This window comes from Thunnus albacares, chromosome 17, assembly GCF_914725855.1.
Source record: "Thunnus albacares chromosome 17, fThuAlb1.1, whole genome shotgun sequence".
In the NCBI taxonomy this organism is placed as follows: domain Eukaryota; kingdom Metazoa; phylum Chordata; class Actinopteri; order Scombriformes; family Scombridae; genus Thunnus; species Thunnus albacares.
The window spans coordinates 13,830,890-13,848,580 of NC_058122.1; the positions used below are offsets into that span (position 1 = coordinate 13,830,890).

Here is a 17,691-nt window from a genome sequence, read left to right on the forward strand (position 1 = left end):
TAAGGAAAATATGCTGCTGAACAACTGATAGCAGGAAAGGAAGTAAAGGTGAGTAACTAAAGGATTACTTTAGAAAATAAGAATTGTGACGTTACTATACCATACAGCACAATGCAAAACAGCTGTGATTTTAGATGAAAATGGAATAATGCTGAACAGATTTAGGGAGCTAAAAGAGTTAACTGATTACACATTTGGAAAAGAAAACACCTACACATCATTAAAACTAACTGCTGGATGATTAAGTCACATTAGAAGTACTATAAGAAGTATTTTGAGATTGTGGCTGCAAACATATTTTACAGCTTTTAAATAATGTGGTTGATTTTGTTTAATGATGAACAGTTGATGTCTGTATCTTATATATACAGACAGGTGACAAATTAAAGGAAAAACTGGTACAGGTCTGAATGTTTGACCCCTACAGTAAAGGGATCCGGTGGCTCTGTTATGCTTTGAGGGGCATTTTGCTGGCATGGTTTGGGTCACCTTGTCCCCTTATAGGGAAGGGTCACTGCAAATCAATAAAGTTGTTCTGAGTCATCACCTTCATCCTATGATGAAACATTTCTATCCTGATGGGAGTGGTCTCTTCCAGGATGACCAAGCCTCAATTCACAGGGCATGAGGGGTCACTGAATGGTTTGATGAGTATGAAAATGATGTGAATCATATGCTATGACCTTCACAGTCACCAGATCTTAATCCAATTGAACACCATGTGAGATTTTAAACTGACGTGTTTGACAGCGCTCTCCACCACCATCATCATCAAAACGTCAAATGAGGGAATATCTTTTTGAAGAACGGTGTTCATCACTGTAGTAGAGTTGAGAGACTTGCGGACTAACACACTTTATGTTGGTTTTTCCTTTAATTTCTCACCTGTTTGTGTATATTTATTTATTTATTACTGCTCCATATTACCGTAAACTGTAGTGGCTCATAATTAGAATACACGATGCACATAATTCAAACTATACTCTATACTTGATGTTTATGCAGCTCCTACATACTGAGAAAGGAAAAGGACAGAAACTACTCATTGAACTGACCTACACTGTATAAAGACCTTATTATTACATCTGCACTTATTTCCACAGGTGATATGATTTCAACTAAATTATAAACATCTCATCACTGGATTTCAGTCCATATCTGTAATGCTTTTTAACTAAACCATGGTTATATATAAAGATATATATTTTTAAAAAAACCCAAAGATTCAGTGATTAGCCCATATAAATCTCCCAGGTTCTATTCTCAAACCCTACTGTGCCTTCATGTGCTTAACCGCGCTGTCACCCAATACATCATAAACAAGCAAACCAGGTGGAGTAGAGATTTTCTAAAGAGGTGAGGTCTTGTGTTAAGTCAGTCATGGCAGAATAATCTGTCTGGAGTGTTTTCCCTAAATTCCACTTCATGTATGGTGTGATGGGATGCAGCTCTGCGCTACAGCAAGTGAAAGAGGTGGATGCATGACTATATGTTTGGAAATTATCCTGAATTTATGACAATCCTGCCCCCTGTTGGGCACCGAGGTGCACTCCAGTAAATGCCACACTCGCTGAAAGAAACTTCTTATAGTAAACAATCAAATAAAACAAACGACATGCCCCGGTTCAAAGATTGATCCAAAGTGGATGTTTTAATGACGTCAGAAAAACAATGGTACAAAGTATTACTTCTGAAAACACCCGGTAATACCTGTGACCACACATTGACGCACACATTTAGTACAGGATCTTGTTAGGCACAAAGTGGGTGGAAGGTGTACAGTGTGTGAGACTAACAGCTTCTGTCAGTACCATTGATTTAATCCGTTACCACACCCTTGTCTTTACAGTCCTCTCATGCTTCCTCCCTTGCAAAAAGTTCCCTTAGAATCTCTTTGTTGTACAAAAGCAGAATGGCAGAGACAAATACTCTTATGTTACTATAACCGTCAACCACCAATTGCTTCTACTGAGTCTTTGTCAGTTCTGTGATATACTACAGTAAGGAGGGAAGCATTAGAAGTCGTTCCAGACATGGCTTGGATATTTTAATATTCTAATGCCCTTCTCTCACTTTGCTTGGGTAAGACACCCTTCTGATGTCTGGCTCAGGGACAGCCCCGGTCACTGCAGAAGTAGTTTGGCAGGTCCAAAGTGGCCCAGGTTATCGCAGGATTTGAGCCAGCGTTGGACGTTAGTGGGAGTGGACGAGGCTGGGCCGCTTTGCAGCACGCAGCAATAGCAGGCGATATCAGCCAGGGAGAACTCCGGCCCAGCCAGCCAGGGGTTGCGGCCCAGAGTGGCGTTGAGAGCACGCAGGACAGCGGCCTTCTCCTTGGAACTGCCCTCTGCCAGCTGGAAGAAAGCAGTGTCCACCCAGCCGTCCACCAGCGTGGCAAGAGCAGGGTCGGAGGGGTAGGGAGCGAGCAGCTTGAAGAGGAAGCGCGCCACGTTGGCCTCACCTTCGATGGGGCACATGTTCTGAACGCTGAACTTCATCTGCAGTTTGGGGACTGAACAGGGCAGAGGAGAAACGGGCCTCATGGTTAACAAGAACACAACTTATAAAGCATTTCAAGCATCAAGATCATGTCAATACGCTGATTATTTTAGAATGTCAAGTTATAAATAGCATCCCCAAAACTCAATGGTATGTGTACTTAATTTCATGTAATTTAAAAGGCTTTATTGTGCAAAAGGGATACAAGATTTGTTCTTGATAATTACATCACTGTCATTTTTCAGAAAAGAAATGATATCCACCTCTTGGTCACATCCAGTAAAATAGCAGTGCCACCTCTCAAATGGCTTTATGTTTACAGTTGTTACTGTAATTACGATGACAGAGTGAGAGGCATTTTAATTAGTTTAATAATCGTAGAACAAGCATGTAGCGAAACACCTACTCAGTTTCTCAATAAATTACTTCCAAATTAAACAGCACAGTACAGTTTTTTTCATGGATTGTGTTGCTCTAGCATAAACAACTGAGCAAAAACTGGTTCAAGTATAGTGTAGATACAGAATATTTTGCCTTGTTAATTTGATTTACGAATGGCTTTGTACATGTTAATGTTTTTGTATTGCAGTCCCTATAGCATTATTTTTTAACCACTCTTCCATCTTACTTTGAGTCTTCCTACATTCCATGTCCTGTGTCCTTATTAACGTAACAAAATCCTGCCTCTCTCACTGTGCCTTACCATCTTTCCATATGAGGGTGAAGCCCAGCTGGAACAGCTGGCGGGCGTAGCTGTCCGCATGGCGTGGACCCAGGCAGGACATAAGCTGTGGTGACACACTGCTAACTGAGGAGTGGACGTGGACGGTGGAGAGCACCCGATAGCGCTGACACAGCAGGCTGTGGAGCACCAGCAAGGTCAGAGGTGGCTGTGCCGGGTTGGCGTTGATGACGATGTCACGGAGAGCACCGAGGTCCTTGTGACATGAACAAGATAAAAGAGATAAGTGCGTGTAGAATTTAAAACAAATACTGTATGAAGACATTTGTTGACTATAACTAGGCCAAGTCTGCACAAACAGGCTGTAATCAATGATAAGCAAGGTCTTCAGTAATGCCTGGATCCAGAGAACACTAGTGTTTCCTACCTTGCCCAATAGTGTGTCCAGGTTTGCGGTGCCTTTGAAGGTTGTGGAGCTGGAGCTTTGGGGGGAGAGGCTGCTGCTGACTGTCAGGTCCAGATCGGCATCTGGCGTGGTCACCGTCTTGGCCAGGCCCTCAACAGCTGCTTTCAGCTCATACAGTTTTTGCATAATCTCATCCTGTCGGGCCTCCAGAGCTTTGACTGCTGGGTCCACCTCGCCATTCTGTGGAGACAGAGAGAAGATAGCACATTTTGGCTGAAACCACAAGTGGAAATTTGAGAGCATGATGGTTTTGAGACTGGTTTTGAGATCCCCGGCAGTTTTACAACCTGGGTGAGAGTCCCAAATTGAAACTCTCCATGCACATATAACATCAAGTGCATCATCAGTATTGACAACTTATTAAACATATTCCCATTTATATGGTGTAGAACTACAGCACATATATAAATAATGAAAGCAGGACATTTCAATCTTAAAGATCCCTGCAGGCAACTATTAAGAGATGAAAACACTCTCCTTGGAACAATAATGCGTGTCTGATATGGTTTTTCCACAAAAAAAAAAAAAGGTATAATTACCATATTAAAATACTTAAAATTGCATCTGTCATTTAAAATTCAGTCTCTATGAATGTGCAAATATATTTCATTTAATTTGTTTAACTGCTGGATACAAGATGTCTCTTACTTCACTGAAAAGTCCATTCTCAGTGTATGTGCACTGGAGGCTTCACGTTGTTTGTACTGAACCATGATGGGTTTCCAAAAATCATGCTTGCAGGCCCACTCCTTAAAATCTGATTTTCAACTTTCAGTAGATGAATGTGAAAACAGCCTTCTAGTGTCAAACTCTGTATATACATCATTCTGCACAGCTCAAACATCCATCTGAAGGAACAAGAAACACAACATATTTTTGAGTGATGGAAGACTAAGTCTACTGAGACTTTATAAGACTATACCTTATGCAGATAGCTGAAGTTTGGTACCGTCAGATTAGGTTATATACTAGTAATATGTGCCAACTGTCTGACCGGAAGTGAACCCCACACTGCTGAAGCAAGGGTCTCCTATGTACCATCATTATGTGCACTTAAATAAATAATTATAACGACAGTGTCAGCAAATGCAACACAGGGTGGAGACAAGCTACTCAACAAGTGCCACCAATTAATTTTGTTTAATAATATGTTAATGTTAATGGAACAGAGGAGACGTGCAGTGATTGTTAACAGTTGCATCACCCAGAAGTGAGGTTACTCATTGCACTGACAAGCTAAATTAGCTAGCCAGCTAGCTGGGCTAAAGACAGCTCATGCTAACACACCGTAAGAAATGCGCATGTATCAACATGTGAGAAACAAAAAATGAAGTGCGGGCTACTGGAAGCGGGGGTAAAATACAAGCTAACCGGTTAAAAAAAAGATGAGGCTTGTCGAAATGAAATGAGTTAACAGTTACCTGAAACGCGTGCTCGGAGGTGCAGCTGTTCCCTTGCTGCGCGTGGATATTTGGTACCTTGTACATGCAGGTTGGCAAATCAATCTTTATGTCACCCCCACTGATGGGCTTTACCTGGTACATGGGCATGGTGGAGGACAGTTAAGTGTACTGTCAGAGACAAACTGTTAAAAACAAAATCCTGGACACAGATATCTTCTGGAGCTGTATGTTGACAGGCAGCAGCAGCTATCGGCGCTCCCGACCCGGTCACACAGGAAAGAGGCCGCAGTGACGTCACATCCGGGGAAAGTAACATGGATTAAAGCAATATAAGTACCTCTTAATTAACTGTTTAAAGGACCTCTTCTAGACATGTTTTAAGATGTATATAAAACACTCTACTTTGACTAATAATGTGTGTCTGATTTATTTTTTCCACAAAAAAGAGTAAATTATTTTGTTTAAATCCTTAAAATTACATCTCCTCCGTCTCCCTCATTAAAAATTGCAGAATCTATAAATATTCAAATATATTTCATTTCAAATGTTTAACTGCTGAACACAAGATGTCTCCTACTTCACTCAGTGTATGTGCACTGGAGGCTTCAAGTTTCCACATCATACTTGTGTAAGTTGAATATTGGACCAGGATTGGCTCCAAACTATTTGTGATGTCACAAATCATGCTCGTAGGCCCAACCCTTAAATTTTGGATTTTCAATGAGCACAGAGAAACTTTCCACTTTCAGCAGATGAATGTGAAAACAGCCTTCTAGTGTCAAACTCTGCACATATATCATTCTGCACAGTCAAGCTCAAACATCAATCTGAGGGAACAAGAAGAAAATCATATTTTTGAGTGGAGTGGGACTTAAAATATTCACACAGTGATGCTGAAATCATCCACATTCACAATATTACATCCTCTGCGTGTATTCTCCTAAATACACTAGGGGGCGCCAGAGTATCATTTCTCACATCCCGTCTTTGCAAGAGCATTAACTTTAACAAAAGTAAGAGGTCAGAAGTCAACAGAAGAGTTCACACTGGTATGAACTTCACCATAACTAAACAAAGATAGGCAATTTAAACATGATGATGTAAACTAAGATTAAGCTTAATGTCTTACAATGGCAACAAACTCAAACTGACATTATTGTTTGCATTCACCTCCATGAAAGATTAATTTAATGTTTCTGTTTTCCGATCTTGAAACTTGCTGGTGTAAAATTTACATTCACTTCTACTTTGCTGTCAGTACAATTCAACATTATGTAATTTAATCCCAGATGACAAAAGGAAAGATCCTGCATTGAGGTTTTACAACTCTTATCAGGGCAGCAAGACAGGTGACGTCACTAAATGCAATTTGCTGGGAAGTTTCAGTCCAGAAAGAGAAGTGCTGCTGCAGTTTTGTGTCCGACATCATTCAGTGAAGATTGACGTTTTGTTAAAATGATTTGGTAAAATCAACATGTTTGCAGTGAGTCAAGCATACTCCATAGTACTCAACAATTTGCTGTAAAATGAATCCAGCACTTTCCTAATATTTTGACCAAATATAAGAAAAAATGTAGTGAATTTTGAGTGCAGTCAACTTCTGCTTCCCAAATACAGTCATAGCATGGTGTAACTAAGCCATTTTATGAGCAGGTGTTTCTTACACATGAAGATTACTCTCTGTGATTTGATATCTACATTTTAAAATTTTAAATCAAGTGCAAAACTTAACATATTAGGGTTTTTTTTTTACAGAGAATAATGGATCAAAAATTGTGTATTTTTCAATAAAAATCAGGTAGACATGACTGTCCCGCATGGCAGTCAGTCTGCTTTCTGTTTTCTTGCGTGTAACCTGGCATCAACATATCTGTGATGCATTGTAGCCTAATAGATAAACAAAGCATTTCAGATCTGTCTGCTTCAGTTCTACAGCAGTCAACCTATTACGCCAAATGAAATCAGTTAGCTCAGTGTAGCTACTGTTTCAATCACAAGTGATCTTTGCACTCAATCAAACCTGGCAACACAATCCTTTACCAGGAAGCAATTAAATGAGGCCGTGACTTCGCCTGATGCAAGGCTCTCCTTTGACATGTCCCCCTTGCAGTCACCTTCTTCTCTGTCACCTCTCTGTCAGTGGAGTCAGCTTAGCATGGTTTCACACTCGAGCCACATCCTCTCCTCTTTAGTCACCACAGCAAGAGAGGTTTAATGAAAATGTGTAATTGAGTTAGTTGTTCCTACAGCTTGTTAACCCTGAATAATTCACTGTTTGCTGAAATCTGGCAAGAGAGAGGGGAGGAGGAGTAAGGTAGGGGCTGCTGGGACCAACCTGGCAGCTCTGCTGAGGTAACAGTCAGATCTGATGGCCAGACTAAAGCCTGGGATAGAAATTGAGACTGGAGAGGAGCTGAAACCTGACAGGTGGCAGTAGTTCTTTAAATCATGCAGGAACAAGGAACATGGAGCAGGGGCTGATACAGACCTTGTAAGTGCTATCATACTCAGGTACAGTACAGTGTTACTGGGTCACTCACGTAGACGGCAAGGAATAGTTTGCTTAGAGTTTCTTATGGTGCCTTAAACACAGCTTTTAAACAGCATATGGTGCACAGGTTCACTGTAGTTAACTTTGGAGATTAATATTTAAGATGCATAGTTAAGGTGCATTAAAGAGTAGGTTCACAAATTTTCAAGTCTGTCTTAAAACAAGTCAGGTGCCCCTATGAACACTGAGAGAGGTTTTCCTCGCTGTAATCATTCCTCCTGTTATTACTGGCTGTTAAAAGATCCCCTTCAAATTCACTTTCAATGTAAGTGATGGGGGTCAAAATCCACAGTCTGTCCACACAGTCATTTTGTGCAAAAATGCATTTAAAAGTTGATCTGAAGCTCATATCAGGCTTCAGCAGCCTGAATTAGTCATATCAAGTCAATATCTGTCTTTTTAGCGTCAAATTCCCTCTTTGTGTTTCAGACAGTGTTTCCCTGGAAGTATAATAACTTGGGCTTTGGCACTAAAAAGACTGTAATGTTAAAAGATATCTACTTGATTTGATTCATTTGGATGGCTGAAGCTTCATATTAGCTTTGCACATAAGGAGGACTGTGGATTTTGGCTTCTATCACTTACAATGTAATTGCATTATGAAGGGATCTTCTAATGGCCAGTATGAACAGGAGGAATGATTATGACAAGAAGAAAAAACTGTTTCAATGTGCTTTTGGGCACCTGACTGTTGTTTCAAGACTTGAAAAATTGTGATCCCATCGTTAAGGTCATTGAAGAGTTTTAACCAGGGAAGGAATTGATCAGTTTATGTTTGTGCTGGAGACGCATAATAGAGTCTGTACTGCTGTAAGGAGATTAAAGGTACATCCTTATTTGTCATATAACCCATAAAGTATACTATTAAAACATGAGGGAACGTAAACAGACAAACCAATGCAAAAGAAAAAGTATTAATTAAAGACTGTAGCAGTAGTATCAGTAGCAGTAGTAATATGGTTTATGTTGAAATGACATACATAACATAAACCATCATTTTTAGAAGCAGACACTTGTAATTTAATGTTGTCTGAGTTTCTGAATGCACCATGTGTGTAATCCAAGCTTCTTTTGAGCTGCAAGACAGCAAACACAGACCCTACGTATGTATCGGCTTTAACAGTTATGGATGTTGTAAGATGTTTACCACCAACCAAACTTCACCTAGACACAAACATTATTTAGTTGTCCTCTCCAACCAGACAGTTTGCCTCCATTATTCAGCTACTCAAACTAGTCTTACATGACTCTTGCCATCTTATCTGATTGTGCCTTCTCATTTGGAAAAGTCTGCAAAGTACCTGTTTACCTCTCCATGACAGCCATTTATCAGTCTGAGTGTGAGTCAGCACATGTAACAGCTGCTCGGGGCATTAAGCAGGGTGTGGCTTTTTAGTTCAAATAGCAAACCTGCATTAGTCCAGTTAATAGACACAGATCAATAAAAATCTATCAATTAGCAGACAAGTAAGTTTATAGGTTTGACGCAGGGTGGAAATAAATTTTGAAAAATCGCCTTCCGCAGATGCCCTGTGTGCGTGTATCAGCAATGGCCATTGATACGTGCATGGCCTATCATTCATTAATGAAGGGAAGCTGCACGCAGACATCATAAGTAGAGGCCCAGGACTAATGCTTGTTGGGGAACAGAGGCAGTGCTGTCATCCCCTGCATTATGAATAGAGTTCCTGCACAGAGCTCACAAAGCCCATTCAGTTATCCTAACACACCAGTTAAATCTTTTACGACGTTCCTCCCTGTTCAGACTATCAGGTAGCAACATCTCTGATACCTACAGGCCACTAAAGACACAGGAATGACTCAAAATATAACGGGTGTTTGTTAAAGGCAGACGCTGGCTGCGCAGTGGACGTCCAAATGGTTTCGCTTCCCTTTTCCTCGTTTGCACATCCGTTTGTTATCAGTTGAAGATGGGGTGCACATTAAAGTTTCACACAGACTTAATCAGTAAGGTGAGCCTGACACTCCTTTCTTGATATGAGTTTTTGGTGACAATGAAGTGAAGGCATTAATTATTGAAGTGCCAAGCAGACAAGCAGGCCAGGCCTATGTGTCCATCCCAAAGAGCCTATCCACATGTGTTACAAGGTATTAGCAGTGACAGACAATTTTTTCATATACATGTAAAGAAAAACTTAAGCTTGCTTACTGTATTTCTTCTAATTGTTAGTCATTTGTTTGTCATGACTAGTGATGTGCAGAGACCCAACAAAATTATTTGTATTTGTATTCGAATAAAAGTTGAAAGAGGCTTAAAAATCCTGTTTTTATTACATTTTTAATTTTAGAAAATTAAAGTGGTACAATAAGTGTTCATGAATAAACTACCTTACAAAGGAGGTCCTCACACCGGGTCTTGAACTGCAGTCTCCCAGATCATCATGAGATGACTGCGCTGACTACTGAGCTCAAACTTTACTCATCACCTCATTGCAGACAGTCCACGTTTCCAAATATGCATCATGTAGCAGGTGGATGTGACTCCCCTCATTGAGAACTGCTGACAGACATAACGGCGGAGCAGAGGAGAGAGACTGAGATAGCAATGTAACCAACCTGTGCGCTGGTATTTGACATGGCATTGACATTTTTTTCTTCCTGAAAACAAATAATTTTGTCCCCCCCACCCCCAACTACCATTGCTATTACCTGTACTACTGACTTCTGCCTTGTTAACATTTTTATTTGTAACCTCTCTCTTTAATTCTTAGAGTACAAAATTATACCTTCACTGGTCATTTATATTTATATTACAAGCATATGTTATAAGGATTATTTGTCCTGCCCAAAATGTATTTATTTCTCATGGCATGACCCCTTCTCTTTTTCTCCAAAATGTAATTATTTTGAGGGTACATGATTTACCATACCATATCTGAATTTACCTTACCCTACTGAAAATGAGTCAACAGAATTAACATATAAACATACATTTGTAGGTTGCATCTAAATTGCTGTTTTTGCCTCTTGACAGTTAATAGAGCTGCATTTTAAGATCAGTTATTTGGAAGAATTTCAGGACCTTGTCCATGTTCACCTTGCGGTCCAAAAACTGCTGTTGTTCATATTTTTTCTCACATTGTCGGCCCATCAGGACCGGTGGACACTCTTATTACACTATCATAGCCGTGCTCTCCTCACGAAAAATACTGTACAGCTACAGACTCATGCTCTCTCTCTCTCTCTCTCTCTCTCTCTCTCTCTCTCTCTCCCTCTCTCTGTGTCTCTCTCTCTCCCTCCTCTGCCCTTGAGTCCAGGTAATCTTCTGGTCACATTAGCTCATATACTGCTGCCCCGCAGCAGCACATCCAGCAGTCAGTGTCGACCTGTTGGCTCACATTTCCTTCCTGTTTACTGCTCGCCACTTCTGACCCACAGGGGTCACAGCTCCATTGCGTGTCCCCTGGCTTGTGTTACCTACTGGCTTCCCCAACCTTGTCCCGCTTTCAGCTGTGCTACCAGCATCCCCCCTGCCCCCACCCATGTCAGCATGTCTGCAGAACAGAGGGTCAAAAACTGATAACAGCAGATGTGGATATGATAATGATCTCATTAGTGCTGTCTCTGCACATGTCCCGTGTTTGTGTCTTGATACATAAAAGTGTTTAAGTAATGTGCTCAAATATGCATATAAGAGCAGCAGGAATGTTGATATTATAATAAAAGGCGTTTTTGATTTAGTTCATGATTTATTAATGGGATACGTTTTAAGAAAAACAACCAGGTTCACACTCTGGATCTTCACCTTGGTTAAAAAAAAGTTTTTATTTTCTTATGAGCAATCCATGCAAGCAATAATGGTTTTTAATTAGAATCTTGACATTACTCCTGCTCCTCCAGTATATGTATAGATGCTTGAAGCTTGCTTTTACATATTTAAACCTATTTTTTCCCCAGCAGTTCAACCTAAGAATAAATCGTCAGCACACCACTATCATTTACACATACATATGCTCAAATATACATCATCACTTTTGAATCTACACTTAACTCTCGCAGGTTGTCTCTTACTCTGTCTTAGCTCATACACACATACATAGACATTGTACTTATAACTTGCGGGAATTCAACTGCTTGTTTCACTATTGAACGCTTGAAGGTTGAAGTTGAACGGGAAGTTGCTCAACATCCTCCTGATCAGATTCTTCGCATATCTTATCAATCTATCTATAATTTTGGCATCCTGTTTCACCATGCTGTATCTTTGCAGTTTCGCTCTCTGCTGTATTCTGTACACACCGCAGCTATTTCAGTTCTGTCCATCTTGGAAGATGGACAGAACTTCACAGAAGTGTTTTACTGTGAATGTCTCTGACTGATTTATCATCTGAAATGGTTGCTCCTGTAAGTGTAACATATCAAATTGCTAATGAATCAGTGTGGTTTTATCACCTTGTTATCACTTCATAGTGACAGTAAACTGTCTAATACAATAAGACACATAAAGGTCTCTCATAAGCAGTGCAGGCTTGGACTGAGAAGGAAAACATTTAAAACCTCTATCGTCACAGCACATGATATGAATCAAGTAGTAATTGGTATGACGATACATCCTACATCTGTGACCAGGACCTCATACTAATACCAGTGTTTGCCTCATAGTTCTGAGTAGCAGGTATCTGCTGTAATAGTCAGGTTCTCCCTGTAATATACAGATAATTGAAATGACACTAAGGTGGAACCACTGAAAGAACTTGTGGCACTCTGTATTTTGGTGCCTCTAGCAGGGGGGTGAATGTTGAGGTGGTTGTTAATTTTAATCCCATGAATCCTGTAAATGCAGAGGATGAAAACGCTGTGTGCTATTTAAATTCTCTTGTTTGGGGGGAGTTTCAGAGTTGTGAGACATCTTCTGTCTGAGAATTTGGGCAAGCGTATTAAAATGGTTCCTCTTTAATATATCCTCAGCAAGATCTATCAGACAGACCTGGCAAAGGAGCACATGAAAGGCTAGCATTCTGAGCTATAGCATTCTGCAGAGTTTGCATTTATTTCCCACTGTGCATCACACACACACACAGACACACACACACACACACACACACACACACACACACACACACACACACACACACACACACACCACCTCAACTGGATGGATATATTAACAAGTTCCCTGACGTGTGTGTGTGTGTGTGTGTGTGTTTATGTGCATATTTAAGAGTCTGTGTCTGATCTCAGATTTGATTTTTTGCAAATGCATTGGGTTTTGTTGCACACGCGCACGTGTGTGTGTGCGTGTGTGTGTGTGTGTGTGTGTGTGTGTGTGTGTGTGTGTGTGTTTGTGCGTGTGTGTGTTTTGTTGCCCTATCCCAAGCAGCACCAAGGTTCAGCTGGGTTTATTTACAAAGCTGAGGTCAGGTGTCACTCGATCCAGCCGCGGTGACACTCAGGTGGCCATCAAGGTCAACTCCTCTGCTTTCTCTATAGCTCGATGGCTATAAACTCATTGACACACACACACACACACACACACAGACTTATACTGTAATGTATATACACTAAATCAGAAACCCTTTGTTTGTAGGACATGTCTCTCTCATATACCTGACATTAGCTCTCTTTTAACACTATGTTAGATAATATTAAGTGAAGATTTAAGGACACCTCTGAAGTGTAAACGGTGTGACTGTGTGTCTGCACAGGTGTGTTTATTTTGTGCATAGGCACATCTCGATCATTGTGTGCATATATAGATTCCCACCTCTTAAGGGTTAATTAGACCTTCACTTTATGCATTTATGCAACATTTCAATAACCCCCTTAAAAGCTAGATTTCCAACATACAGTATTTTGGGGGTTGTGGTGTTGTCATGTTATCCTGTGACATACAAGATCATATACAGACATACACTTGAATGGAAATAATGAAAAGAGCAAGGGGACTTGGGTTTTATTATTTTATTTTCTCATTAATTTTGGTAAATTGTACATTTATTTTTGCAATACAGCTTTACGATCTGTCTAAAATATATGGAAAAAGAGAAAAAAAACATGATGAGAATGTGGATCTGTGGACCGGGGCGAGTCTTGTAAAATAAAAATAATCTAACAAGTTTTATCTAACCAGATGGAAAATGATTGACTAAACTAAGACAGCCCTTGAAGCAGTGGAACAGGGGCAGGTAGAGGAGGTCTCAAGATGATTTGGAGAAAGGGAGGTCAGTTGTTTAGGACAAGACCATGGCCTGGAACTCTGTGGAGAAAAGAAACGGCATTAGAGAGATGTGACACCTGCTTACTGCTCTCATCTGTCTGACACCTGCCCCATTGCAACTATAAAATTTTTGCATTTTATGTAAAGTAACAATAATGACATGAAACCATAAGAAAGAAAGAAAGCAGATATGCGCTCTTATGTTTACATTATGTCAGTGACTAATCTGAATCACAAATGCTCTTTAAAACATTGTGTATGTTTCAATTTTAAGTGCCTACTGCATTTCTCTGTATTCTTTCTTAGTCAAGAGACTTGATTGGTGTCTTTTTGATTATTTAATACTTGTTACTGTCTCTCTTTCTAGCATTACTTACAGACCATGAACAACCATGCAGCAAATTTTGCATCAATTTGCATTCAAATTAAAAATGTATTTGTGGAAATTGTTTTGCTCCATAAGCACAAATGCACACGTATGTCTTTGGTTTAACGGGTTTATCAAATAGGCATGGATCCTCTCACCCTCTGCTCCAATCCGGCCATCACTATCGTCATCAGCAGCACACAGGAAGGCTTTGGTCTCTGTGTCTGTCAGAACGCGAGCCCCAGGATTAAACCTCTGGAGGAAAAACCTGGCAAACACAGAGTCACAGACAATTACAGACAAAGCTTATAGTTAGAGGCACTCCTTAGTAACTACTGGGTACTGTGCATAGCAATAACCACAAAAGCAGTAATCAGGATCCGACACTGAGGTTCAATAAGTCCTAATAGAGAATCTTCTAAATGTGCACAGGTAATGTGTGATGCAAAACAAGTAAAGAGGATGTTCAGTCAGTCAAGCAGTTGCCTTCAGATATCAGGTTGTGCTACTTAAATGTGTTCTGCTGTACAGCCAGAGAACAGCACTCTTACAATAGTTTCAATGGTTTACATTATCCCACTAGTGTTATTAGACTTGCATTTTGCTTCTGTCATCTTTCTTGAGTGAGCTGTGACCATAGATGATCGTCATAAGTCAAAGAAGCACCAGTATATGCAAAAAGCTATTCGAATCTCATAAAAGTGTTTACAGTAGTATTTTAAGGCTTTGTTGTTTTAATGTAGATCAGTTAGTGTCATAGAAAATGTGAGTTTGTGTCAAGAATTTCATGTCAGCCTTAAAAAGTTGGATGAACTAATGACAGATGGTCCTCTTCTCTACATCTCAAAAATTTCATGAAAACCATGAATGGAATTTTTAATTATTTTCCAGCAAGACATCTTATCTCTTCACCCGCTGGACTGAACCAGACTGGCAAAAGAAGCTGCTAACCCCATTGGATCCTGGGCACGACAAAAAATTTGTAGTTTGTAGAACCAGCTGCTCACTCACTTCAGCTCTTCCTCCTCAATGAAACCACTGCCATCATTGTCCAGGATCGCAAAAACTTTCTTCACGTCCTGGGGGGTCTTCTTGGTGAGGCCACACATCTGGAAGAACTTCTTGGGGCAGAAGGAGTCTGGTGCTTGAGAAGAAATAGGGAGCAGAGTCAGGAGCAGAACAAGGTGACTAAATCTTCCCATCAGCTAACCATATTCCAATTTAATTTCAATATTTAGTGTAAGTATAGTGTAGTGTGGAGTTTTTTTACCCACTAAACTAGAATTAAGACAAAGTCTCAGTATTATCAGCGAATCCCCAAAATGTTAATGTTGAATTTTGGAGACAAGTGGATTGATGACTCATAACTGAATAGGTATTATTAAGTGTGATGTAAGTCACTTAATGTTCTTGCTCAGAGGCACATAGCTTGGAGAAGATATTGGTCCTAAATTACCTGTAGAATTGTATATATTTTACAGGTTTTAGAAGCCAATTTGCTTTAATCTCTTTGTCTAATGGCTAATGCCCAATTGATGCTCACAAAATCATTGTATTCTAGGTTACATTGTACTTAACTTAGCCCTTTATGTCTTTATGCATCTTTTAATTTCTTAATCTAATAATTAAGCATGGTGACTGCAGGGGCTCCAGCAGAAATACTGTATAGAATAAAAAAAAACACACACAATGAAGAAAGCAATAATGATATTGGTGGAAGACGATACCTTGGCAGTCCTTGATAGCACTGTCGATGGCATCAGCGGAAAGGATAGATGAGAGCGACATTTTATTCCTGTAGGAGGAACAACCGTGGTGAATTATTAACACATTTAGCCAGGTACAGCAGCAAACCTTCTAACTAGGCACTGATGGAGAGCAAAAGGTATCCAAGTGAAGATACTGTCACTGACAAGTCAGCGCAATAACGGGCCAGGAGAGAGCGACCCGGTAATGCAAGTCCTTAAATCTTAATAGTAAGGGTTTTTTTTATGAAAGAATGTAAAACAATGCCATCATTTCAAAGCATACAAAGCATTAACCCCAACCGTTGTCACATCCCAAAGATTTAACAGAATAGAAAGAACTTTTCCGTTCTTGCTTCCTTTTAAGCCTTACCTAACAATTACTTCACCTGTCATTGAACTAGGCAGCCACTAAAGTGCATTAAAGTGCGCTGAATACAATCTATAGGAGCCAGAGGATCCGTCCCTGCACAATCTTTTTAGATACATTTTTTAAAAAAAGCAAACACTTTCTATCATAAGCGACTTCCTGGAATCCACAGAGCAACTTACCGTGTTAAGGGTTCTCGCCCGGTCGGTGATGCAGCAGAGAGGTTAAGGCTATGTGGTGATGCTGTCCGTCAAGGCGGATTTATATAGGTCTGATTGCAGTGACAATGGGGATTGCTTGAGTTACCTGTCTATGGATCAAATTCTAACTGCCCGCCCCTGATCCAATTTCTCAGCTAACTAATTAACCTTTACTATTTATAACGCCCAGGGGCAGAGAGACCGGACCGTGGACATCTGTAACGCCCTTGTAAATAGCAAATTAAGTTAAAAAGCGCATTCTTCCCCCCTCGTCCACCACTCCCTCCTTTCACCCCAGCACCCCTCCTCTCGCCTTTAGAATTATAGCCTACAGTACAGTAAATGCAGGTAGACTCTAATGTAACTGCAATCTCTCTCTCTCTCCTTTTTCTCCCTCTCTTGCTGTTTTTGCCCCTCACCCCTACCCTTTCATGCAGATATCCTTTTACAGGCAGCAGTCCCAAAACGAGCACATCTGAGCACTGCAAAATGCTTCTATCATTGCATTTGAGGTGAGAAACATAATGTCAACTGACATTGAAGCTTTCCATGTTAGTTTTGATGTAGTCTTGCAGGAAGAACATATGTCTTATGTCACCTTTTTCTTGGTTAAAACAAAACAGCATGTGCACCATTATTGGGTGATCTACTCTAAAAGGTGAGACCATACACGACCTCTTTGTACCTGGTGCACAGGCATACCTGCCCCAATCTACCTCTTGCCTTGGACTTAAGATATCTACCTGCCCTAGTTGATCAGCTGCAGACTCACAGCAGATGGGGTTCAGATTATCTTCAATATAAAACCAAATACACATTATATCTGCTTATCACTGAATGTCAGGGACGTCGGTGCTTTGTAACCTTCTCACCGTCTCACGCTGACAGGGGGACAGCCTCGCTAAAATGCTTTGTCAACTGTGCTGATAAAGGGACCCGAGGTCACCCTCTCCTGTCGCTGTCCTGTCCCGCCATGATGGTGATGATGATGCATAATAATGTACAGTGTCCCCGGTATTCACACGGGCCATTTAGATAAAGGTATGGCAGAGGTCAGGCTTCGTTCGTTTGTCCCATTTGGTCACTCTGTTTCTTTCTGGAGACCAGGAGCTGCACACTGAGCTCTTTTGTCTGTCTGTCCATTAGTCCAAGTTGCAAAATGATCAATTCTGCTGTTGCTCAGGACATTTGTGGCCCCCAGCGAGTCTGACACACAAACAAATTCAGGGA

At 40.5% G+C, this 17,691-nt stretch overlaps 2 protein-coding genes across 4 annotated transcripts; both read right to left on the reverse strand.

The window, feature by feature from the left end:
- Positions 1 to 1,624: 1,624 nt before the first annotated feature.
- aimp2 (aminoacyl tRNA synthetase complex interacting multifunctional protein 2) lies at positions 1,625 to 5,359 on the reverse strand. Of its 3 annotated transcripts, XM_044332174.1 has the most exons (5): positions 5,069 to 5,157; positions 4,296 to 4,495; positions 3,609 to 3,827; positions 3,203 to 3,437; positions 1,625 to 2,512 (listed from the first exon to the last, which is right to left on the reverse strand). In XM_044332174.1, exons 3-5 carry the CDS (start codon positions 3,771 to 3,773, stop codon positions 2,124 to 2,126), a joined length of 789 nt encoding a protein of 262 aa, XP_044188109.1. In that variant the 5' UTR covers positions 3,774 to 3,827; positions 4,296 to 4,495; positions 5,069 to 5,157; the 3' UTR covers positions 1,625 to 2,123. The 3 variants fall into 3 exon arrangements, with proteins under 3 accessions (XP_044188109.1, XP_044188107.1, XP_044188108.1); XM_044332172.1 differs by lacking the exon at positions 4,296 to 4,495 and having other exon boundaries at positions 5,069 to 5,359; XM_044332173.1 differs by lacking the exons at positions 4,296 to 4,495; positions 5,069 to 5,157 and adding an exon at positions 5,183 to 5,346.
- An 8,159-nt stretch (positions 5,360 to 13,518) lies between these two features.
- pvalb8 (parvalbumin 8) lies at positions 13,519 to 16,685 on the reverse strand. Its single transcript, XM_044331684.1, has 5 exons — positions 16,444 to 16,685; positions 15,874 to 15,941; positions 15,158 to 15,290; positions 14,305 to 14,414; positions 13,519 to 13,818 (listed from the first exon to the last, which is right to left on the reverse strand). The coding sequence occupies exons 2-5, from the start codon at positions 15,932 to 15,934 to the stop codon at positions 13,793 to 13,795; spliced, it is 330 nt and encodes a 109-aa protein (XP_044187619.1). The 5' UTR covers positions 15,935 to 15,941; positions 16,444 to 16,685; the 3' UTR covers positions 13,519 to 13,792.
- Between the last annotated feature and the right edge of the window lie 1,006 nt (positions 16,686 to 17,691).